The sequence below is a fragment of the Denticeps clupeoides genome, chromosome 1, assembly GCF_900700375.1.
Source record: "Denticeps clupeoides chromosome 1, fDenClu1.1, whole genome shotgun sequence".
In the NCBI taxonomy this organism is placed as follows: domain Eukaryota; kingdom Metazoa; phylum Chordata; class Actinopteri; order Clupeiformes; family Denticipitidae; genus Denticeps; species Denticeps clupeoides.
In genome coordinates, this window is record NC_041707.1 from 21,827,761 (window position 1) to 21,851,196 (window position 23,436).

At 43.9% G+C, this 23,436-nt stretch overlaps 4 protein-coding genes across 6 annotated transcripts; 2 read left to right on the forward strand and 2 right to left on the reverse strand.

Annotated features, from left to right (window-relative positions):
• Nucleotides 1-596: 596 nt before the first annotated feature.
• On the reverse strand, nt 597-5,729 carry LOC114791129 (ras-related protein Rab-38). Of its 3 annotated transcripts, none has more exons than XR_003749919.1 (6): nt 5,582-5,729; nt 5,255-5,468; nt 4,240-4,520; nt 3,668-4,149; nt 2,158-2,396; nt 597-1,776 (listed from the first exon to the last, which is right to left on the reverse strand). XR_003749919.1 is itself a non-coding variant. In XM_028981691.1 (4 exons), exons 2-4 carry the CDS (start codon nt 5,445-5,447, stop codon nt 3,934-3,936), a joined length of 690 nt encoding a protein of 229 aa, XP_028837524.1. In that variant the 5' UTR covers nt 5,448-5,473; nt 5,582-5,729; the 3' UTR covers nt 3,393-3,933. The 3 variants fall into 3 exon arrangements, 1 of the variants encoding a protein (XP_028837524.1); XR_003749917.1 differs by having other exon boundaries at nt 5,255-5,473; XM_028981691.1 differs by lacking the exons at nt 597-1,776; nt 2,158-2,396 and having other exon boundaries at nt 3,393-4,149; nt 5,255-5,473.
• Nucleotides 5,730-6,652: 923 nt separating this feature from the next.
• On the forward strand, nt 6,653-11,137 carry rab39bb (RAB39B, member RAS oncogene family b). The gene is made up of 3 exons (XM_028979124.1): nt 6,653-7,065; nt 7,938-8,164; nt 9,020-11,137. The coding sequence occupies exons 2-3, from the start codon at nt 7,950-7,952 to the stop codon at nt 9,444-9,446; spliced, it is 642 nt and encodes a 213-aa protein (XP_028834957.1). The 5' UTR covers nt 6,653-7,065; nt 7,938-7,949; the 3' UTR covers nt 9,447-11,137.
• A 482-nt stretch (nt 11,138-11,619) lies between these two features.
• Nucleotides 11,620-15,661, reverse strand: vbp1 (von Hippel-Lindau binding protein 1). Its single transcript, XM_028979138.1, has 6 exons — nt 15,505-15,661; nt 14,588-14,712; nt 14,057-14,123; nt 13,877-13,975; nt 13,537-13,675; nt 11,620-12,187 (listed from the first exon to the last, which is right to left on the reverse strand). The coding sequence occupies exons 1-6, from the start codon at nt 15,598-15,600 to the stop codon at nt 12,111-12,113; spliced, it is 603 nt and encodes a 200-aa protein (XP_028834971.1). The 5' UTR covers nt 15,601-15,661; the 3' UTR covers nt 11,620-12,110.
• A 2,311-nt stretch (nt 15,662-17,972) lies between these two features.
• On the forward strand, nt 17,973-22,305 carry syt4 (synaptotagmin IV). The gene is made up of 4 exons (XM_028982186.1): nt 17,973-18,203; nt 18,976-19,859; nt 20,833-20,953; nt 21,260-22,305. The coding sequence occupies exons 1-4, from the start codon at nt 18,170-18,172 to the stop codon at nt 21,580-21,582; spliced, it is 1,362 nt and encodes a 453-aa protein (XP_028838019.1). The 5' UTR covers nt 17,973-18,169; the 3' UTR covers nt 21,583-22,305.
• The last annotated feature ends 1,131 nt before the right edge of the window (nt 22,306-23,436 follow it).

Below are 23,436 nucleotides of genomic sequence, written 5' to 3' on the forward strand. Positions count from 1 at the left end.
ATGATGACAAAATAAAATCGTACTTATGACATGTTATACATTGATTCTTTGTTCGCTCGTTATTATAGCTGTACCTGGCACAAATGTGTCCTTTTAACCATAACCCTTGGTGAGCAGTGGGCAGCCATGACAGGCCCCCGGGGAGCAGTGTGTGGGGACGGTGCTTTGCTTGGTGGCACCTTGGCGGATCGGGATTTGAACCGGCATCCTTCTGATTATGGGACCTCTTGATTGTCAATCAGTGTTGCTTCCTAAGTGGACAGTTTGATTTCACAGAAGTGTGATTGGAGTTACTTTGTGTTGCTTAAGTGCTCCCTTTATTTTTTTGAGCAGTGCATATTTATGTATGTGTATGTATATATATCATTTCTATATTGTACGTTTTTCCGTACTTTTGGTATATTCTTTTTATCCCAGCTGTGACTGTGCCACTTGTGGGACTAATAAAGTGTTATTATCTTATATTTTGTCATCTTGCTGATCCCATGCATGATCTGTTTTGAGTGAATGAATGTATGGTGGTGTATCATCCAGGCCAGCAAAGCCCCTCAAAGGGAGGGGCTTTGCATGTTCCACATGATAACTTGAATTCTCTCTTCATGATAACATTTATTAGAATTTTTTGATCCCACTACCCTTCTAAGACAAAAAACTCCCAAAGTAAATGAACGAAATAAAAATACAATACATTAATATATACATGTACACACAGTTAATTATACACACAGTATAAAAATATTTACATTATTATACAAAACTGTCACAGCTTGATGGTTTGTCATATGGGTCTGAAAAAAGATGGTGTTCATGAAAACATGCTCCATTAACAGAGCCCACTTTTAGAAGGATAGACCAATCAAATTAAGAACTCTCTCTTAGATATTGCCATCTACCACAGATTCCTGCATAAAATAATTTAATAAACCTTCTGAACAATTGACTTGGAACATTGGTAACATGGTCACAGTCAGCCCAAAAGCTGTTAGGAAAGGTACAGAATTACTTGATGATGAACCACAGCCCCATCTAGGGGCATATAGGCTTAATTTGTTTCCATAGCAACTATCTAATCTATCAGTAGCCCCTGGCAACAACCGCTGCAGACATCACATATCCATTTACATTTTTATCAACCCAAATCAGCCCAGGGGCATTGTTTTGTTAATTATAATGTTATTGTATTTATTTTATTTTAATTTTTAATTTTTTGTTAATTTATCTCTCTTTGCACATACCAGTGACTATTACTATTGGAAATCAGGCATTATTTCTAATTAATCCATTTAATGTCACACTTAAATCCAGTTTGCCTCATAATAGAAATGCCAGTGTTACTCCAAGAAAAAGTGAAACTCAGCGAAACTCAAAGAAAAAGTGAAATCTGGAGAATGTGAGCCAGTCCTGTGGCACTGAAGGCTGATGCTAGATGGCATGCAACACAATCGCCAGGCCTTGTTCACAGTCATTATCCCATCACACCATGTGGTGACATGTGTAAAGCCCCGAATAGAAATGAAGCACGTGTGTGCACGGGGGGAGGAAATTGTGTTAGGTAGTCCTTTCAGACGACCCCCGACACGTTCTCATCCTCGGGACCCACCAGCACAGGCTGGCAGCAACCTTTACAGATGTAGCGCAGCACACAGAGGTAGACACTGCCGGACAAGCCCACGGTCAGCACCAGCAGTAGCAGGCTCAGGTACGACTGTCCTGGAGTGAACGGCGTCCCCAGGAAAATGTCACTGTTAATGACTGGCGGGTGGTCGGTGGGCTGAGCTGAATAACAGATAGACAGAAAGGTGTCATACAATCATTTTCTTGGATGTTGTTTATATTTTATAAACATCTGGCAGGTATTTTTGGTGAAAGTGAATGAGATTTCCAAAAAAATAATAATAAAACAGGTAGAGTAGATAAATGGTTGGTAAATGGGATAAAGATGAACTAAAAATTAAAATGATAAAATCAGTTTGAAGGGAAGAATAAACAAATTTTAATCTGGTGATGTCATAATTTGACGTCACTTACTTCATATTATAAATTGTTGTTTAGAGTAACACATTTTCCTCTCTTTCTATAATCTTTCTATAGTTTGCTTCAACATTAGGATTTTTTATTTTTCAAAGTAATTTAATTACACATAAAATAATGTCTTACCTGTTGGGCATAATAATACAAAGAAGAGCAGAAGTTCTGTCAAAAGCATCTTTGGGGTCCGGATTAAAACCAGAATCTGCCAGAAAGCTCATAAACTGCTTTTCTAATCGGAACAACTAAATGTGGTTCATTGTAAAAGATATATGATGAAGAAAAGTGTCTTGCTCCAGCGACGCTCCGTCACAAAGTCCCGTCATTCCCCGTGCAGTCCGCAGCGTAATTGCCGCTCCGGCTCAGCTCTGCGTAGGTGGGATTAAATCGTGTCGAGGAGAGGATGAGAGAGGAGGAGAGAAGAGGAGAGGAGAAGAGAAGTGGAGAGGAGAGGAGAGGAGGAGAGAAGAGGAGAGAAGAGGAGGAGAGGAGAGAAGTGGAGAGGGAGGAGAGGAGAGGAGGAGAGAAGAGGAGAGAAGAGGAGGAGAGGAGAGAAGGAGAGAGGGAGAGGAGGAAAGAAGTGGAGAGGAGAGGAGAGGAGGAGAGAAGAGGAGAGAAGAGGAGAGGAGAGGAGGAGGAAAGAAGTGGAGAGGAGAGGAGAGGAGGAGAGAAGAGGAGAGAAGAGGAGGAGAGGAGGAGAGAAGGAGAGAGGGAGAGGAGAGGAGGAGAGAGAGGAGAGAGAGAAGAGGCGGAGAGAGTGGAGAGGAGAGGAGAGGAGGAGAGAAGTGGAGAGGAGAGGAGAGAAGAGGAGAGAAGAGGCGGAGAGGAGAGAAGAGGAGAGAAGAGGAGAGGAGAGTGTTTTTTTATGACATGTTGAAAACATACTGAAGTATGGTGAGCATGATGGAAAATGCTGCTTTTTGTAAAAATGTACACATTCAAAACAATGTACCCGAAGGTCTATATTAGTTTGGTCGGAAATAGCATGCATTACGAATTATGAAAGATAATGTTTTATTTCATAGTCATGCAACATTCATAAGGACGCTGAAAACAGTAATAGTGTTTCCTGACAATGGTAGCCTGCTAGTATTTAGAAGTCAAAAAGACATAATTCCCATCACCTTCTGATTGAAACTGTTCTTTCATGGTCTAAAATGATCTGTGACGCACACAAAAGAAAATTGTTATAGTATTTCAGCACTTGAGTTATATCTGTGCTGGCGTATGTCTTTTTTCAATAAACTGGATACTTTATGTATGAAACAACCATTTGTCAGCACAGAACAAAAGGCTGACGCGTTACACCGCTGTAAAGCGCCTTGGATCCTTCTGGATCCTTCGTCACAACTGCAGAGCATGCATTCCCATGAATACACCGGATATCAGGAAAGCATCCTTAAACATGCCGACTTGTTCACCGTTTACTGAGCAGGCATGAGGCCATTACACAGGACCCATTCAGAAAGAGGATGATTAGCTGTGGTGATAAGAGACCCGCCCCGGCGGCAGTAAACAGTCCAAACCTCGCATCAACACCAGGCCCATCTGCTCAGCACGGTTTCTACGGCAGCAACAGCTGACAAGACTGCAGATGAGAGGGACAGATCCAGACTGATCACCGCACGGACCGGCTCACCTCGTTTCAGCTCTGTTCAGCGTATTCCGCGCTCATCGCCACGGCGTGATGACAGAACTGCTAATCACGGTGCTGAGTGAAGAAAATCTTTAATACTTTTTATTTCAACAACACAAAAAAAAACCTTCAAAAGTCAAGAGATTCAATTATGACCACCAAATTCTGAACAAAAGAAGGAGAAAATGTACAATATATAATATAGCTGGCAAATAAAACCAACATTTTAACAAAGAGAAAGAATAAGGTCACTCTCCATTACGGAGAATTCAACTCCAGTCTTTCAGTAGGTCTCTCCTTCCTCGTTGGCGTGTCTGGACTTTATTGCAGAGCGTGCAGCTGGGACCGCCGCTGTCCCTCAGGGTGCAGTCGAACGCAGGAAGGATGACCACACCGGGGTCCGAGTCCAGGGGCGCGCTGTCGCTATCTCTCGACATTATGTTCTCCACCAGACACGTGATGGCAGCGTCAATGTTTGTGTCGTCCTGGGTTCGGTGAGACACACACACACATAAATAAAGCATGCTTTTTTTTAAAAGTTTTGATAACGCACGTCGTCGGGTCACTACGCCCACCTTGGCAGATGTTTCGTACCAGCCGACGAAGCCATGCTCGCGGGTGAAGGTTTCCAGTTTGGGCCCTTTGGTGCACAACCCCTGGTGCTGCAGATCGCATTTGTTGGCCAAGAGGACGGCGGGTACCGGGCGCCCATTGCCAAGGGCGACCTTGGCATCCAGGTCACCCTTCCATTTGAGTACCGCTTGAAAGGTGGACGCCCTGGTCATGTCAAACACCACCAGCGCCCCAACGGCTTCCCTGTAGTACACACGGGTCATGTTTCCGTAGCGCTCCTGTCCTGAAATGAAATAATGGGACACGTGACCGCGGTGCTGCGCTAAACACTTTATTTGGTCAGCAAACATTCGAGAAGTAATCAGCAACAAGCCAATAAACTCTCAGGTGAAGGCCTTGAATCAGCATTTCAGAATGCGTACATGTCATCAGAGATCAAATTTCTGTCCCAAAGGCCCTTTGACGGGCCTCCTTGGTTCAAAAATGAACGCATTCGTTTATGCGGCGTGAACAGACATGAACTTTGCCGCTGTCTATAGTCTTGAATTCTCTCTTCCTTGATTGTGGTTTCAGCGCTAAACAGATTGTGATAAGCACACGGCCGCAGTCTCTGTGAGCTCGTTCATGCTCTTTTAATAAAATAAACGGCAGCGAGTACAGCCTGGCCCTCACATGATTCTAATAGAGACCATCTGATGCACATTCTCTCCACCGAGACAGAGATTAGTCTATCTCCAAAACAGGCACATTCCTGACCCTTTCTTCAGCAATGTTTCATCTATATACAAATATGTGTAGATATAAACATAAAAATAACACACTGTGGAGTACGCCGCCCTCTCACTGACATTTACAGCATTTGACAGATGCTCTTATCCAGAGAGTCTAATGTACTTGACAATGATATTCATGTTATTATGAATTTTATGACATTGAAAGGAAATGATGCTGTATGTCTTACTATTGCGTGTAATATCAGTTGAACAGTTCGGTTTATAACGAAAGGAACAGACGTACCGGCAATGTCCCACAACTGCAGGCGTATGACCGTCTGGTGATCCCAGTTGAAAACTTTCAGGGCAAAGTCCACTCCGATAGTGGCTCTGTAATGGTGGGAGAAGATCTGGTGGACATAGCGCTTTATGATGGAGGTCTTCCCGACTCCCAGGTCCCCAATCACTAGGACCTTGAGCAAACGCTCCTGTTGCATGACCACGGCCTGGTGCAGCTCCTAATCTATGGAGACGTGCCGCACATCGGAAAATGTTCTTACCGTACAGTGCGAAACAAACAATCAAAACAAACAATTAAAAGAGACAACTGAGCATAGACGTGTTCACCTACCAAGAGAGTAAAATGTATTTAAAGTATATTCCGCATGTTTAGAAAATACATTTCTTCTTTCTCCCACCCAAAAAGTGCGACGTGCTGCATCTCATCTGCAGCCCGCGAGTTTCACTTGTATCTCCCAGCAGAACCGCTTCGGGTGACGCTGCTGTCATCTGCCGGCCGCGCCCCCCTGAATAAAACGATGAAGGGAGGGGAGGGGTGGGGTGGGCGGGTTCTGTCACTCAAGCCCCTCCCCGCCCGCACGCCGCCTGAACTACAAGTCCCACTGTGGTCGAGAGCGCGGGTTACCTACCGTAATGTTTGTAGTGAATCGGAACCCAAAATATTTAAAGAAGCAGACGCCTCGTTTAAACGGTTCGGATCCAGTTGCACATCCGACGACGGTGAAATGAAAGGATTTGCATTTATTTCAGTTCATTTGAATTTAGCAGGGCGTTCAGAGCAACTCAAAAGGAACTGGTCCCAAAATGCCTGGACGTGTCAGGAAATTTTGTGCATTGCAAACAGTTTTAGTTCCATTGCTTTGGGACATTCGAAAATCATTATTTTAATTATTTTAATCATTATTTTAAAAAAGCTATTTAACCTGCAACTGCACTTGGATGTTCTTATCGCGTAGTGCCTGTACCGGTAAACTGGTTGTGCTGGTGGAGCATTTAACCAGGTTAAATTATGTTTTCATATTGGTTACGCCAGCTAAGTGCACTTTGTGTCTTGCTGGTCATGCCTGTCTATAACTTGATTTAATCCAGTCTATAATCCAGGGTACTGCACTTTCTAGTTCATACCTATCGCAACTATACAAAGTTCTATATCTTTCATTTCATCTCATTAGAATTTTTTTTCCATCAAGAACAGGATATTTTACAATCTGCACACTGGTTATTTTTCACTTGATTTTTTTAGACGATGCTGCTGTTTACTGGTCTTTAGAGAAATATACCTTAAAAAAAAAAGACACACGTCTTTGCCTTGATTTTAAAACCAAACGGGGCGTAGATCGATGCTAATTGCTTATGTCGAGGCGGGGGTATTAGGAGGATTACGGCGCTGGTGCTGATGCGGGATGAGTCAGGCTATATGATGCTGTTGGTGTTGCTGCCATTTCATCAGCAAAATCCCAAACATTTTTCCATCTTCAAAACACGGCGTGAAAGATAATTATCAAAACGTTACTTGTTGGTTTGTTCTTTAACGCGCCGCGCTTCGAGCCGACTCGGGTGCGTTTTGAGGGTTTTGTTTTGTGGAAGTTGGTTCGTTCAAGAACAAAAGACGCTGCCGCTTTGGCTTCCCTTCTGGGGAAAAAAAAACAGAGGCATCACCCGACAGTAGCCTAGCCGACCGATGTGCAACGCGTAGCCTTTTTCCCCCCACGTTTATGCGCGGGTTGTTTTTCCTGCGTTTTCGAGAGGAGCCCGGATCCCCTGAGCGCCATGGACGCCGCCGATTCTCAGCTCTGAACGGCTTCACCGAGCAGCGTAAGCACACCCCGCGTTCCCATGTTTTACACCCGCACAGCAGGCTTCACGGTGCGTCCATTACAGCAGACCCCCGTCACACGACCCGGGGACGACCTGCCATCGAGTGCAGCAACAGATCACGACAAACGGGCGGATGGAAATGGAATTGGGTTTCTTGTTTTTTTTTTTTAGATGCCTTTTTTCATACGGTCGAAATGAGGGGGCAAATGTTGCATTGGCTTACCCTTTACTGCCATGAATGCGAAACTGATTTAAAATGCTGGTAGGAAGAGTGGGGGTGGGGGTTGTGTAGTGCTTGCAGGGGTACATTTCACTGCTATTTAGATACACGTGTGGGCCGCGCGGCTCTATAGGCCTTCAGCCTGTGTTTAATTGTCGGTGGCCTACCAGGATAAGCGATTTTCTGTCGATGCGAATGTGAATATTAAATTCCCGCGTACAGGAGACATGGGGCTGTGGACTACAGAGGGCGGTGGGGTCGAAAAGACTTCAGGGCCGTTCCAAAGAAGATTGCCAAGTCATGTGGTAAAAATGTATTATTTAGCCAAAACCACAGAGCAGGTTTCAGTGGAGTTACAAAGAGATTAGAGCGGCCTAAGTCTCGTGGTGAGGGCTGATTTCCACCCGCCCAACACACACACACACACACACACACACACAAACACATATCCATGCACAGAACGAGGTACTTAAAAACTGAGAAAGAATTGGCGTTGGTACACCGTGTCCTCGTTTTCAGTTCTGAGGCATCACTCATCTACATGAAGAATCCTTGTGGGGGGAGGCTACTGGTCAATAGCCCTGTCCGTTTCAGCTCAGGCTTTATGGTCAGAAACTGCTCTTTGCTGGAGCTCTCTGTGTGTCCACAGACCCGGCTAGTCATGGAGGCGATATGGCTGTACCAGTTTCGATTGATTGTCATCGGAGACTCCACTGTGGGCAAGTCATGCTTGATACGGCGCTTCACTGAGGGGCGGTTCGCTCAAGTGTCAGACCCCACCGTCGGTGTAGATTTCTTCTCTCGTCTCGTGGAGATCGAACCAGGAAAGCGAATTAAACTTCAGATCTGGGACACTGCAGGTCAAGAGCGCTTCAGGTAAGACCGACAAATCTTCGCAACATCACTCTCCCAGACACGAGGTTACTGTTTTAGGTGTGTTATGGGTTCCAGGCCTCTGCGAAACACGTCTTACACGCATCAGCAGCGATATTAGAAGAATATCTGGGCTTGAACTGGGCCAGCAGCGTGCATTATTAAAAATCGAGTCAGTCTGAAGTAAAATTCTACCTTTGAACGCAGTTAGCCTGTATGCAGTATATATGTTTGTTTTTTTTTTACAGGATATATTATATGACGTTAAGGCAATGCTATAACTGTTTGTTATAACAATGGTGTAAAGTAACCTGCTCTGTCTCTTTAAGGAAATATTTCAGCTCAGGATGCCAGCGTATATTTACCTATCACTGCGATGGCACCCTTTGGTATAAAACGCCATGCTGATGCAGTTTTTTTCCTGGTACAGGAAAGCAGGTTTATCTGACCTGTTGAAGCATGTGCACATGATATTTGCTAGTTTTAAAGAGAGTCAGTGCATGAATCTGTAGTCAGTAGTTGGCTGTCTTGGCTGAGTTGTGAGGAATAGTGAACTTAAGCTGCATGAATGGGGTCATTTTAAAGGAGTGAAATGACGAGGAAATACACTGATATTTCAAGATAATATTAAGCTTGCAAAATTCTAATAATAATATAGTGTTCTTCTCTCTACTTGACACATTGTTTTACCGAAATGTCCCCTTTTCTATGATTCTCATGCTACAATTAACATGGCTGCCGGAACTCTCTTTCTCGCACCATCACCCTTCTTTTTTCATCTTTTGCTTCTCTCTTCAACACACTGTCGACACGCATTGCCGTCATCGCCCACCTCCATCCCGCTCCATCTGCTTACAGGTCCATCACCAGAGCCTACTACCGCAATTCCGTGGGAGGCCTCTTGCTCTTCGACATCACCAACCGCCGCTCCTTCCAGAACGTCCACGAGTGGCTGGAGGAGGCGCGCAGCCACGTGCAGCCGCACAGTATCGTCTTCCTGCTGGTGGGGCACAAGTGCGACCTGGAGGCCCAGCGGCAGGTCAGCCGCCAGGAGGCAGAGAAGCTGGCAGCCGCTTACGGCATGCGCTACGTGGAGACGTCGGCGCGCGACGCCATCAACGTTGAGAAGGCCTTCACCGAGCTGACGCGTGACATCTTCGAGCTGGTCAAGTGCGGAGACATCGCCATCCAGGAGGGCTGGGAGGGGGTGAAGAGCGGCTTCGTGCCCAACGTGGTGCACTCCTCCGAGGAGGTGACCAAGAGCGACCGTCGCTGCCTGTGCTGATCCCTGCAGCCAGCACAAGAACCCGAGCTCCATTCTGTCCCCTCCCCTTCTCACCCGATCACCACCCCGATCTGCCACCTTCACACACTGAATGTTGAGCCCCTCCCCCCTACATCCTGTTCCAGTCCATTTCCCATTCCCCGAATGTTCATTTGACTGAGCTCTTGAGATCCTGTCCTGTCCAGACTTTGGTTTTACGACCTACTCTACTTTTTACATGCTGCTCTGAGATGACCACTGCATCCCCTTGAGCTTGTCTGATTAGAATGTGAAGACAGCCTATAGACTGAGCCTCCAAATGGGCATTTAGCTGCACCGAGTTACACGGCTTTCAGACATGACTGAAGCGAACTGTAATTTATTCTGTAACCAAAACACTGTCTCTCAAAGCCTTCGTGTGACTATGCCTGCACCGGCTCAAGAGCACCGTAGCCACGGACACACACAGAGAGGGAATTGTCCTTGTAGACTGACTGCTGGGGGAAGGCATGCCTGCAGCAAGTGAGAGGCTCCTGCGACGCAGCGAGAACCCACGCTAGAGTCCCGACGTGGAGAGGAGTCTCATCAATGATGTCATAAATCCCGCTGCTCTGTTAGCTGTGTTCTTATTAACGCATTTCTCTTCACTGCTGATCGAGAGGAAATCTCAGCGTAGACGGACCGCTTTCCACACCCACGGACGGTTTGACAGTTGATGGCAACGATATAACAATTAGTACAAGCTTAGGTTTCAGTGGACCACGTGATACTAACAGAGAGGTTTGCTTTCTGCATTTCGAGGTTTGCTTAAGGTTTTTCTTCCTTTGGAGTTATACAAACACATGGCGGGAAAGGAAGAAAAAAACAAATCGCTGACAGTGCTGAATATTTTGGTTTATTCTCTAACTCATTGTGAAACACATTGCTGCATCATCACCGCTGTGTTCAAGGCATCTCTTCATGCCAGATAATATATGCTGATCAGTGCATTCCTAAATGATTTGATGAATTGACTATAATATTGACTATTTTATCCCTTCACCCCACACCAAGTTAACATTAGCCAGGCCTGAGGTTAACATACTAAGGAAGGTCCTGTCATTCCTAGATCTGGCATTACGCCCAATTACTATACAGTCCGGTATATAGTGAATAAGCCATAACTAGGTTACATTTTCACTATATATTGACTATATTCACTGATTTGCTATATACTAGAATATATAATGTTCAAGTGGACGTTTCCAATATCTGAAAAAGATGACCTTATCAGAAAAGGCAGAGCCTAGACAATTGGGCATAATAGTCTAAATTAAGATGGTAGGTGGGGCAAAACTGGCCTGCCAGCATTATGGTAACCACCTTGCCTTTTGCAGAGCCCGAAGCTGTCGAGTGTTTGAAAGTTAGCTGCAAACGTAACGAAATTGCTCACAGCGCTGATCGTAAACCTTCACAGGCATCTCTGTTCCTGGAAGAGGTGAGGATTCTCAGTAACATTCTCTCCAACGCTTTGTTCTCTGTGATCCCTTCTTATTTAATTTCAGCTCAACCAGTAGCCTGTCCCTACAGACAGTAATATGGAACTAATCCGAAATCTTGACAAATGTCATTTATCTGTTTCAACATTTGGTATGGAGCGCTCCTGGAGCACTCCTCCTCTTTATCAAAACAACTGGAAATGTACTAAAAAAAATAAAATGTAATGTTACAAAGCCGTTGCTCTGTGTTTAACTTGAGTTTAGTCGTTCAAGACTGCGATAAGCAGGAAGAACGATTTGTTTTCTTGAGCATGCAGAAATATCATGTAAAGGGCTTTTAAATCATATGAATAAAATCTATGAAAAGTCAGTCATTCAGTAGACATGTCCTTTTCTAGCGTTCTCCAGGTGTACATAGATAAAACTAGAAATCAACAGAACCCAAGTTTTCAAATGACATATTGACGTGTCAGTTTAAACTACCCAGTGATTAGTGGGCATCAGAGCAGCTTCATACTTTCTAATACTTTCAACTATGAAGTAGTTCTTACTTGTTTTATCTATGTATGTAAATCCTGAAGGCATGTTTGACCTTACACTAGTGAATAAGCTTTAAACAGCTCAGACAACAAGCCACAAGACGGTTCGAAAAATAGTAACATGAGTGACACCTTTTATAAGGTGAGTCAGAAATGGAAGAACTAGTCCAAAACAAGTTACATTTTGCCATATAGTCCCCCATTACTTTATCTCATCAGTTCTCATTCAGTGTTTCATTGATACAGTGAGACAAATAAATACAGAAGCGAAATTACAAAGTCACAAAGACAATGATGACAATGACAACTTGAGAAGACAAATGTAAGCATTGACACAAAAGGAAAAGATATTTGCATCTGCTGTAGCTGAAGTGGTGGTCCTTTCGGCCTTCTTGTGGACCTTAAGAGGTCTCCGCTTATTAAGTAGTGCTGTCCAAGAGTCAGCATTACACAGGGGGAAAACTCTCAGCGCTCATGGTTACTAATTGTGACTAACTTAATAATAAAAAATACAAAAAACTTCATAACATGACATTTCTTTACTTGAAAAAAAATACTTTAAATCAAATATATAATTGATACAGATGAATAGTGAGAACGTGTGTGAGGCCTATTTCTTTTGGGAGGCTAAGACGGGGATGGATGATCAAAATGGAGAGGGCTCCCAATTACGACCTCTCGGCTGCTTTCAAGACATTGTCTTTGCTCCTCCTCATCACATCCCAGTTGTAGACTCGTGCCATATCTAAGGAAAACTGGTTAAGGAAAACCCAACATGCATATAAACACTCAATAACACTGGATAACTTGACCATCAATAATGTAATAAAACAGCCCGATCAGAGCAAGGAAATTGAAATTATACATAAAAGACGCACAATATGAATGCATCAATTTTGTACCATCGTCTCACACTAAATCATTAATGACATTAGAATACGTTGTGCACCTTCCCTGTACCAACGCATCAAGAAAATACAGATTAGGAAATGGGGGTTGGTCATAGCCTAGAGGGTAAGATATATATGAACCAGGAGACCACAAACTCACAGGTTCAAACCCCACCTACTACCATTGTGTCTCTGAGCAAGACACTTATCCACTGAGTGTCTCTGGGGTGCCTCTGTAACTACTGATCGTAAGTTGCCCTAGAAAACTGCATTCTGTAAATGTAAATCTGAGACCATTCATTTTCACAGAATCTCTCCAGATCCAGGGTCCTAGAACCTCATTTTCAGGTGGGTTATGGTCAAGGTACTGAGGTGAAGCTTGATTCTGTGGTTTCAGACATGGGGTTTGAACCATTTTCCTGGTGGAAAGCCAATAATTACCCAGTTTTATTTGTCCTGCTGGGGCCGCCAGACATCGTTTTAAAGGTCCTGGTATTTGATGAAGTCCATAGTACCACATTCCCTAACAGTTCCCAAGATGTGAAGATAAAAACCCCACAAAAACAACCCTACACCATATTTCAGAGCTTAGATTTCATAATAATAATAGTTCTTTTGAAGGCAATGACACCTTGAGTGTTTACTGTTTAAAAACTCGATTTTTCATCAGTTGGAAAGGTGGTGGAATCTCATGGTGGTTTTGAGATTTCACTTCTCCCAGATGCCTGATTTTTCCATGTCTGTGTTCATTCCATGATTCAGTAATCATCACTCGAGATGACACCAGAATAACAAAAGGTTTCAGTAACCTTTACAAGCCAGTAATTATGCAGGAGAGTGTAATCTGGTTAACTGAATCCATATGACTGCCACTTTTGCCTCCAAAAACATCACTCGTAGCCAAATATTCCATGCCATCACAGGTGCTTCTGTAACAAGAGAATCCCCCATTGGTGGATTGACTGCTGTAATATAATTTTCCCCATTCCTGATGTTTGTCTATTTGCAGCATCCTATTTGTTAAATAAGTAGGTTACTGGAAGGTTGCTGGTTCGAATTCGCCAACCAGCCAGCTGCCATCCCCACACACTGCTCCCTGGGAGCACGGATACACAGGATATGTTAAATGTAGAGATGCTATGTTGTCGCACACTCTGTGCGCCACGCAGTTATCACATTCATTTTCATTACATTTCAAGGATACTGACTTCAGTGGTGGTAAACTGGTCTCTGAGGAAGTCCAAGTCTTCTTCCAAGGACTCCAGGTTTCTGGAAGCAGTTGCCAGGTTCTTTTCCAATAGAGACTCCGCCTCGTCTATGTCATATTCCAGCATAACATTGGCCTGAGAGAACAGTACAGAGAGAACACGATAGTGACACCCGAGCCCAAAGCTGTACAAGAAAGTTATTAAATTTCTTGAGATATATGAAAACCAATAGTTTGGTTGAGTGGAACTGGCAAAAACATTTGCACCAGAATCTATTATCAAAGGACAAAATATTGTTATGCAGGTCTGCTGCATAACAGGGAATGCCACACTTACCCCAAGCCACAAACACACTTTATCTGTGGGTGGAACTGAAGCCTTGCAGTATACATTATCAGCCAATAAAAAGTGTGTATCCAATGGTTCTGTAGTGTCCTAAAAGGAAACAAGTTTACATGAAACCCCAATGCGCAAAAATAACAGTGGACAACCATGGTGATGAAACTGCTAATTTACCTTCTTTTTCTGCATGTGTTTTAAAATCGCTAATGTCTGCTTAATTTGTGGAATCTGGTTTTTCAACCTGAAAAGCAGGACAGTACGGTTAAAAAAAAAAAAAGAATCAGTTTTGAAACTAATGAAAGGTTTTCCATCTTCCCAACAGTAACTCTCAAATGGACCACCTTAAAATGTAAAAACAGAATTTTTTTGGATGACTACTGTTTACTTATACGTGAGTATTATTACTGGCTACTCTACCCACCTCAGCAAATGAATGATTTCCTACACGCAAACGCCTACAGACGGAAAACTATAATAACACCATGTATAACACCAAAACAAATAACACCATTTTGCAATAAAATTAGGTGAATCAATATTTGATCAGTGTTTGACATTATATTATGACATTGCAAGCAGCTTATCTAAAACGTGGTTTTGTTCTCACTGGTTTGCATTGGTCACTTTTACACAGCACTGTACATATTTTTTTTTTAGGTCTGATTTGAATTATTTCATATATATGTAGGAGATTCTCTAGCATACCTCATTTTCTTTTGGACCAGATTGAGCTCCATATACTTGTATTTCTGATATTGCTCATCCAGTTTCCTCAGGACAGCATCTGCGGTGTCATTGCCCGGCTGCTTCATGAATGAATCTACATCTTCCTAAAACACAAAGCATTCATAATGAATGGACATGCTGGATCCCGAAGCTAAGATCCTTCTGTAATATTTAATTTATTATTGCAAATCAAATACACACAAACACAAAAGCAACAATATTTTTCTATTTATTCTTATATTTACAACAACATTAGATTTAAGTTCAACACATAAAAAAATAATAAATAAGATCTGTTAAGTGTGATAAATCTCTTATATAAGGCTTAAATATTCAGTATTTAGCAGTGACGAGGGCATCTGATGAATACCATAAAAATATATATGTAGTTGATCCGCATCGCGGTAACCGGGGCGTGGCTCCTCGATTTAAGGTGGAAAGCTCACAGCCACATAATATAGAAATGTCCGTTTAAAACATGCCACAAAAAAAAAATAAAAGTAGAAATGCACAATTAGCTCGCTGGTTTTCTATTGCCGACTAAACACAACTCGCAAAACAGTCTTACAAAAAAAAAGAACAAATAAAAAAACAAAAGCACACAAAGAAGACTATCCGGTCTGCTAATTACGTTTAAATAGACGTAAAATCTACTGCGAAATTAAAACGCCTCCTTGTAGCGCGACGCGAGTGCGGCGGGGATAATCGGCGACACCGACAAGTGAAGGATGCCCGCCGCTGCTACCTTAAAAGGACGTGGACGCGGACCAAGCCAAGCGGCGAGGCAGACTGGGCCTTAATCAACATTTACAGACGATCAAAGACCATTCGCAGCACATTCCCGCATCCTTCCTGCGCCTCACCGCCCGCAGCAGCGTTTACGCAGTCTGACGTACCACAAACACGGCCGCGGGAATGCCGAGATGCTTCTTCTTGTTCGCCGCTCCAGCGTTGCCACTCTCTATGGTGGTCGCCATTTTGAAAAGGCTCATAAACCTTCCGTCTTACGGCTTCTTCGCTCCTTCTTCGCGGCCCGACACTCAAGTACACGGCCGGACTGGGAAGTTGCAGGCGACAGGCCCGCAGTGCACGACAGCGCCGCCTTGTGTGCTGGTAGAAAAACGCTTGAAGAAAAACGGAACATGAAAACAGTACTGTGCCCCCAGTACTTAAAACAAACGAAACGTTCCGCACACCTTTATGTGAAGTGAAACTGTCAGTTTCATCAGAATTACGAATCTTTGCACCATTGCCTACAAGCCAGACCCCCCCCAGTCATGTCTATCATGATTGTAGCAAATTAAATAAGAAAAATGAAACTATAATAATAAAATTTTTTGCTGTGATATTATATTCATAGGGGTGCCATTACAGTGGGGCAAAAAAAGTGTTTGGCATTCACCAATTATGCAAGTTGTTACACTTAAAAAGATTAGAGAGGTCTGTTTTCTTCATCATAGGTACAGTTCAACTGTGACAGACAGAGTGTAAAAAATACACGAAATAGGAAAGAAAGAAAAAAATTGGGTCAATAGCAATAGTTCACCTCAATACTTTGTAATGTATCCTTGGTTGGCAATGACAGAGGTCAAATGTTTCCTGTAGGCCTTCACCAGGTTTGCACACATTGTCGCTGGTATTTCTTCCATGCATATCTTCTCAAGAGGTGTGAGGTTTTGGGACTGTCACTGGGCACTGATTCTCTACTGGATTGATGTCTGGAGACTCCAGAACCTTCTAATGCTTTTTACGTAGCCACTCCTTCATTGCACAGGCGGTGTGTTTAAGATCCAGTCATGTTTCATCTTCACTGATGGAAGGATACTTTCATTAATAAGTATCAGTTGTTCTGTCCTCTTTTCAGAAAAACAGCCCCAAAGCTCAATGTTTCCAACACCCATGCTTACCAGTGGGTATGGTGTTCTTGGGATGCAACTCAGCTTCTTTCCCCTCCAAACACAAATTCTATTTTGGTTTCATCTGACCACATGACATTTTCCCAATCCTCCTCTGGATCATCTATATGGTATCTGCCAAACTTCAGACAGGTCTGGACATGTGCTGGTTTAAGCAGGTGGACCTTTCCAGCACTGCAGGATTTTAATCCATGATGACGGTCCCAGCTCTCACTGACCAGTTCCCCCCATGTAGTTCTGGGCTGTTTTCTCACCGTTCTCATGGTCATTTGTACTCCACGAGATGAGATCTTGCATGGAGCCCCAGGCCAGCGGAGATTGTCAGTGATCTTGTATTTATTCCATGTTCTAACAGTTGATCTCTTCTCAGCGAGCTGCTTGATTGGTTCGTCTGAGTCTTGTGTAGGTGTACAGGCTTGTTTACATTTTTACATTTACAGCATTTATCAGACGCCCTTATCCAGAGCGACTTACAATCAGCAGTTACAGGGACAGTCCCCCTGGAACAATTTAGGGTTAAGTGTCTTGCTCAGGGACACAATGGTAGTAAGCGGGATTCGAACCAGGGTCTTCTGGTTCATAGGCGAGTGTGTTACCCACTAGGCTACTACCACCCTGGTATCCTTAGCCAGCTCTCTGGTCCTGAGTCTGACTGTTTGAAGGTGTGGACAGTTGTCTTTTATACAGATACAGAGTTCATACAGGTACCATTAATAGGAGTGAAAGATGGAAGAGCTTCTTACAGAAGAAGTAACAGGTGTCACGTGACGCCAGGAACACGGAAACGAGTGACGGGATTGGAAATAATCATCTGTGCGCCTGCGGCTGGTGCTCTGTCGTTGTTTGGAAGTTGCAGACCTGCAACCAGCCTCAACTGAGCTCACCTTGAAGACCAGTTAGACTGATCCTTACCTTGTTGTCTCGTCCTGCCCCGTTCCTTCCTCCTTCTGCGTTTGTGAACACGAACATCTGTTTGTGTTGCAGCCATGGGCGACTCTCGTTCAACGATCCAACCGGTGGGAATTCACTCGCCATAGTCCGGCTTTCCATCTCCTCCAACATGCGCTCTTCATCTCTGTTTCCCCGTCTTGCGTGTGCATTTTTTTACATGTTACATTACAGACCTCTCTTACCTTTTTCAGTGGAACAGCTTGCACAATAGGTGGCTGCAAACTACTTTTTTTGCCCCGATGTACACGCTTTTTTAGATCCAATAATAAGCCTATAATAATAAGTGGGAGCTATGTAGAGAGAGAGGAAGAGAGAGGGGGAGGGAGAAGAAAATCTCATTCTGGCCAAGACGAAGGTAAAAGGGTGTAAACTACGCCGATTGTGTATCAATTATGACACGAAACGTGTACGTGCTTCAGCAAACCCACAAACGAACGGCGCCAGCGGCCACTTCTTCCCCGGGGAATCGGGCCGATTGATTGCATCCCCGGCCTTCGTCAGCATTGCGTCAGCGTGGACGGGGCGGGGGGGTGCGTGGGTTCGGGCGGCTCCGCCTCGGACCCCCGTCACACCGCGCCGTGGAGCAGCGAGGAGATCCTGTTTGGGCTTCATCGCGGCTTGAAATATTTAAAAGACCTACACGGCGTGTTAATATTTCGACGCGGCTCAGCACCTCGGACAAGATCACGCCGCGATGGCGCCCGTGGCCGCGGACGACGCGCACTTGGGTGAGAGAAAATTGCGTAGTGAACGTTTATAATGAATTGTCATGTAAATACTCTGGATAGTATAGTGTAGTGTCGTATTTTGACGTGAATATGAAAAAAAAGAAATCTTCCTAATAGAAATATTATTTATGCATCTACACAATGTGTGTACAAGATGATAGAGATGACATATTCTAATGTTGGATATTCTATAATAAATGGCGCTTGTAAAAACAGTAATAGTGAAACAGAATAAACGGTGTCAACGTCCCTCACAAAAGCCTAGATGGTGGTGCAACAGTGTAAATGTTCCTGTGGTCCACGGTCAGCACTGGGGAGATGTGAGAATAAGGTCTGCCGAAGGCTTGGTAGACTACAGAAGGAGACGGTAAATCAGTGCGATGCAGGCAGCCTGCCCCCCCCCCCCCCGACTCACTCTGCACCTCGTCTGTGTCACAGTAAAATCTGTGACGGCGTGCGTGCGGACGTGTGTGTGTGTGTGTGTGCGTGCGCGCATCACAGGATGCAATTCCGCCGGGAGGCAGTGCACAAGGCGAGCAGAAGGAAAATTCCAGATTTCCTCCCATAGTCCCGTAGTGCAGGAAAGCGACACGGCACGGCCTGTTTCTTCAGAGGGGTATTTGTGTAGATAAGGTTTTGCTCAAGTATATTTGACAAATTTGACTCTAAATGAATACTTGCCTTGTACACGTGATGATGAAGAAGTTTAATTAAAGTGGACATTAGACCCACTGAAGGAAAAGTCTTTTTCTTTGTTTTCTTCATACTTTAGTGGAGCTGCCAATGACCATCAGTGTGGTCAGCGTATTTGGCCTGGTATTCAGTGTCTCTGTCTTTGCATGGATCTGCTGCCAGCGCAAATCCACCAAGGCCAGCAAGACCCCACCCTACAAGTTTGTGCACATGCTAAAAGGTGTGGACATCTATCCAGAGAGCCTGAGTGGTCAGAAGAAAAAGTTTGGGGCCACAGACAAAACACCAGACTACAGCAATGGAGGAAAGCCAGCTTCCAGTCCAACGGGAGGCAGCACCAGGCCAGCTCTCCACTTGGACCTGGAGAAGTGTGACCTCAATGGGAATTTTCCCAAGATGTCCCCAGTTCACCCGAAGATCCGTAGCTCCCCTGATCTGGATCTGCCGTCTCCTCAACCCGGCTTCATTCAGGGGGTCGGGGTACGTGTGGAGGTGGGCACCCCAGACAGCAGCCTCTCCAGCCAGGCCCCAACCCCAGCAGAGAAACCCCAGCAGGACAAGCAAGACAATGGCCTGGGCACACTGTTCTTCTCTCTTGAGTACAATTTTGAAAAGAAAGCCTTCATGGTTCACATTAAAGAGGCCCATGGCCTCTCTCCAACCGATGAGCAGTCGCTCACCTCCGACCCCTACATTAAACTAACCCTGCTTCCCGACAAGAAACACAAGGTGAAGACCCGTGTTCTGCGCAAGACTTTGGATCCGGCCTTTGATGAAACGTTCAGCTTCTATGGGATTCCATATGCCCGCATTCCCGAGATGGTTCTCCACTTCATGGTGCTCAGCTTCGATCGCTTTTCTCGTGATGAGGTCATTGGAGAGACAATGGTGCCACTGGCAGATGTCGACCTTTCTGAAGGGCGTGTCCTTATGAATCGTGATATCATCAAAAGGAACATCAGGGTGAGTTCGGTGCCTCTACTACACTACTAAAACCTTTCGTAAAATTGGACTTGAACTGGTGCTACCTTTACTCTTTCAGGCAAAGTGAATCTAGAACTAGAGCTTATCCTCAGATAATCAAATTCCACTGCTCTTTGGATGCTCATTTTACTTCCTGTAATAGTAAGATCTGTGAGAGTGTGTAAATGTAGCCGTGAAAGGAAAGATCTCTTTCTCTTGCCTCGCTTATACAGTAGGGAGACGATCAATAGCCAGTCTTCTAAGTATGTAACAGCCAGCAAGCCACACCTAGAATGGGAAATTCAGAGTGGACATGTGATGCCTTAAGTATTGATGCGCATGTGTGTCTTCCCAGGTCAATAAAATGACTGAAATGTCACCCAGACTTACAGCTGTGGAGAAACTAAAACCCCCAGAGGAGGCAAAGCACATGAATATTTAATGATAAAAAAAAAACAGTCTATACACAAATTACGATCAAGGATTAAATATTTCTATGCTTAGAAAAATGGCTAAACACTGCCGTGTCAGCGTACCGCTCTTATCAACATGCTGCTTAAACTCATTTTTCTAATTGGGGCATTATAGGCCATTATGCTGCTGCTGCCTGTGACAAACAGGCAGTCAGCAAAAAACTCAGGAGGTATGTCTGGCAAAAGAAACTCAGCATGAGGCACAAGCCCATTGCTTGTTGCTGTGCCATTGTCAAATGGTCCCCATGCATAATGGAGGCCACCATATTCTGGCAGTTCCAGTGTAGTTCAGCAGATTAACGGACTATCGACAATTTAAAAAGTGCTGCTTCCATTACAGACAGACAGATCCACAGACTTATCTGTATTGTCTCTATTGTGTTATTGTGCTAGGGGTTTGACTGGCTGAGTTTTCACATTTGTAAAAGATTGGCCATCTGTATTCACATGACAGACATAATTTAATCTTTCTGTGTTGCATTTTCTTGTTCTCATTCTAGAAGTCTGCAGGAAGGGGGGAACTCCTCCTCTCACTGTGCTATCAGTCTACAACAAGCACCCTGACTGTGGTGGTACTGAAGGGTCGTCATTTGCCCAAAACGGAGACCAATGGGCCGTTAGGTAGGAGAGATTATATCATCACATTCAAATGGATAGATAGCAGAGTCACATGGCACCAAATTTATTGAAACCAGACAAAAATCTATAGGGCAATGTTCTATAGCCTGTAACATTTGTCCTTGATAAATGGTAAGATTAGATTCTAAAGGTCATATGAGACAACTATCACTACTTCGGGGAAAGAGAAATCTTCCAAAGAAGCACTAATAAGTCCCCATCATCGATTATGTCATTGATTGTCCCTTTGTAGCAGCAGCAATTTTTAGAAACAAGCTTTGCATCACTTCTGGTTTTGGTCTTCCTCAGATCCTTATGTGAAGGTGAATCTCTACCACGGAAAGAAACGTGTGTGCAAGAAGAAGACCCATGTGAAGAAATGTGCCCCGAACCCTGTCTTCAATGAGCTATTTGTCTTTGATGTGCCATCTGAGGAGGACCTGTGTGACACCAGTGTGGAGCTGCTGCTGCTTGACTCGGATAGGTCAGCGCGTATGCCAATCATTGGCCGCCTCCTGCTTGGCACCTCCTCTCCAGGCACCGCCGGCGAGCACTGGCGCGAGATCTGTGATCACCCACGGCGACAGATCGCCAAGTGGCACATCCTGTCTGAGGACCAGCCACTACCTTAATTCCACCAATGCCCATAAACTGTCACTAGACACGGGAAGGGTTGCGTGGGAGGGATTAGTTTGGTAGTGGGCGGAGTTTGCCACAAATGATGTTATGATGATGTCAGTCATTTGATCAAAATCAATGTGTTTGGGCTCTTCAAACGGAGGCAACTAAACCCTGCCAACAGCCAATCAATAATTCCAAAGACACTCTTAGAATCCTGGATGACACTTATTGCCATACTTCAGCGTATTGCCATCGTGTGCAGTGCCGAAATGTCGTAACTGTCGCAATTGCTGTTCTTCTTCTACTACTCTAATATTAATATTACTCAGTCGTACAAAAAAAGGTCCACATGATGTGGTAAAATACTGAATGATCAGTTTATTTTTAAAATGCTACTTTTTTATTTATTGGATGTTGAATAGATTTTTTTTGTACTTGATTTCTTTGCCTGGGTATGTTTTGTAAGTTGAAGTGGTATGCCATATTGTATCTCATATCTCAGCGGTTTTAAAAGCAGCCTAAATTAGGCGAAAAACACAATGGCAAAAAAGGATCGTTGGGAGAACTGGCGTGGTGTGCATGTGAGTGTGTGTTTTGGGGAGTTTGAGAGAGCGTGTGTGGCCAGTTCAGAAGGAATGAGAGGCAGAGGAACATTCTGCCTTAACTGTTGAGCACAAAGACAGATCGTTATGTATGTATATGTACCTTAATATAAAACGTGAAGTTCTGAGAAAGTTGCCTCGTATGTTTTATTGAGTCTCATTGTAGACGTGAGGGCATCATCATTCCTCTTGTGCCCAGCCCCTTCTGTCATTTCAGCAAATGCAAATGGATGACGCCATGGTTTAAAATCGACTGGCTTCAAGGAGTCCTGACTAGGCGGCTTCCAGCAGTGAACACATTCTGTTCTAAGATGATGTAATGGTTGAATTTAATATCCATAAAGTACTTCTCTCCACTGCCAACCTTTCCTCACCTACACACACATTCTCTCTCTTGGAGGGTAGCCAGTGAGAGGCTTAGTTTTACAGCATATTATGTCACTGTAGAATGATGTTCCCAGAATTCTAGTGTTCTGAGAATGAGCACAGCGCTGAGGCAGCGTTATATTTGTGAACAGGATTCTGTCATTCTGAGGACAGACCTCAAACACACACACAAACACAGAATGTTGTGTATGAACATTAATATTTTCTCTTCACATTCATAATTTATGCACACAGTGGCAAGTCCAAATTAAACATTTATCATCAGATAAATTAAGATGTGCTCCTGTTGTGCTAAAATGTGCTCCTGAATGGGCATGTGCCAAGTATTGTAAACACACACTTGTGCATAACGAATATGACATCATGTGACAAGCAATTTGTTCAATTAGTCTTGGAATAAAATACTTTATTTGATGCAAAGCACTGTTTCCTGAATACAGCCAAAAGTAGTATGTTGTAGTTGTAGGATGATTTAACTAGACAAACAAAATTATAAAACCAGAGTTTCACCTTTTGACCACATCAATCCAACGTTTCCAAGACATGACAAGAATGTGAAAAAATCACAACCAAAAATTGACATTCTATAAAGGTCTATTTCTTAGTCATGCCTTCAGAGTACTGAGCCAAATCAAGCCACAGTGTGAACATTCTCTCAGTCACGAAGCATTACATCCAGTCTCTCAAGGATCCTAGTACTGTATCCATGGCAACAGGTGGAGAGAATCAAAAGCATTGTTAATAATTTGTAAACATTGTTAATGTGTACAGCAAATAGACAGACTTAATTTCTAAAATACTTACACATAAGCTAGTCACATTCTCACGTCAGCAATACAATTACCTCAATGACTATTGGCACCTTTGTAAAAGAAG

Bases quoted from the DNA above. Each gene is read 5' to 3' on its own strand.
- LOC114791129 (XM_028981691.1), bottom strand. From the start codon at position 5,447: ATGCAACAGGAGCGTTTGCTCAAGGTCCTAGTGATTGGGGACCTGGGA. The intron at 4,521-5,254 runs GTACGTCTGTTC...ATTTCATTTCAG, and splicing joins GCAGTTGTGGGACATTGCCG to GACAGGAGCGCTACGGAAAC. The intron at 4,150-4,239 runs GTGGGCGTAGTG...CACCGAACCCAG, and splicing joins GGTACGAAACATCTGCCAAG to GACGACACAAACATTGACGC.
- rab39bb (XM_028979124.1), top strand. From the start codon at position 7,950: ATGGAGGCGATATGGCTGTACCAGTTTCGATTGATTGTCATCGGAGAC. The intron at 8,165-9,019 runs GTAAGACCGACA...ATCTGCTTACAG, and splicing joins GCAGGTCAAGAGCGCTTCAG to GTCCATCACCAGAGCCTACT.
- vbp1 (XM_028979138.1), bottom strand. From the start codon at position 15,600: ATGAGCCTTTTCAAAATGGCGACCACCATAGAGAGTGGCAACGCTGGA. The intron at 13,976-14,056 runs GTAAATTAGCAG...GTTTCCTTTTAG, and splicing joins AACACATGCAGAAAAAGAAG to GACACTACAGAACCATTGGA. The intron at 13,676-13,876 runs GTAAGTGTGGCA...CTGTTCTCTCAG, and splicing joins AAGTGTGTTTGTGGCTTGGG to GCCAATGTTATGCTGGAATA.
- syt4 (XM_028982186.1), top strand. From the start codon at position 18,170: ATGGCGCCCGTGGCCGCGGACGACGCGCACTTGG. The intron at 19,860-20,832 runs GTGAGTTCGGTG...TTCTCATTCTAG, and splicing joins TCATCAAAAGGAACATCAGG to AAGTCTGCAGGAAGGGGGGA. The intron at 20,954-21,259 runs GTAGGAGAGATT...GGTCTTCCTCAG, and splicing joins GGAGACCAATGGGCCGTTAG to ATCCTTATGTGAAGGTGAAT.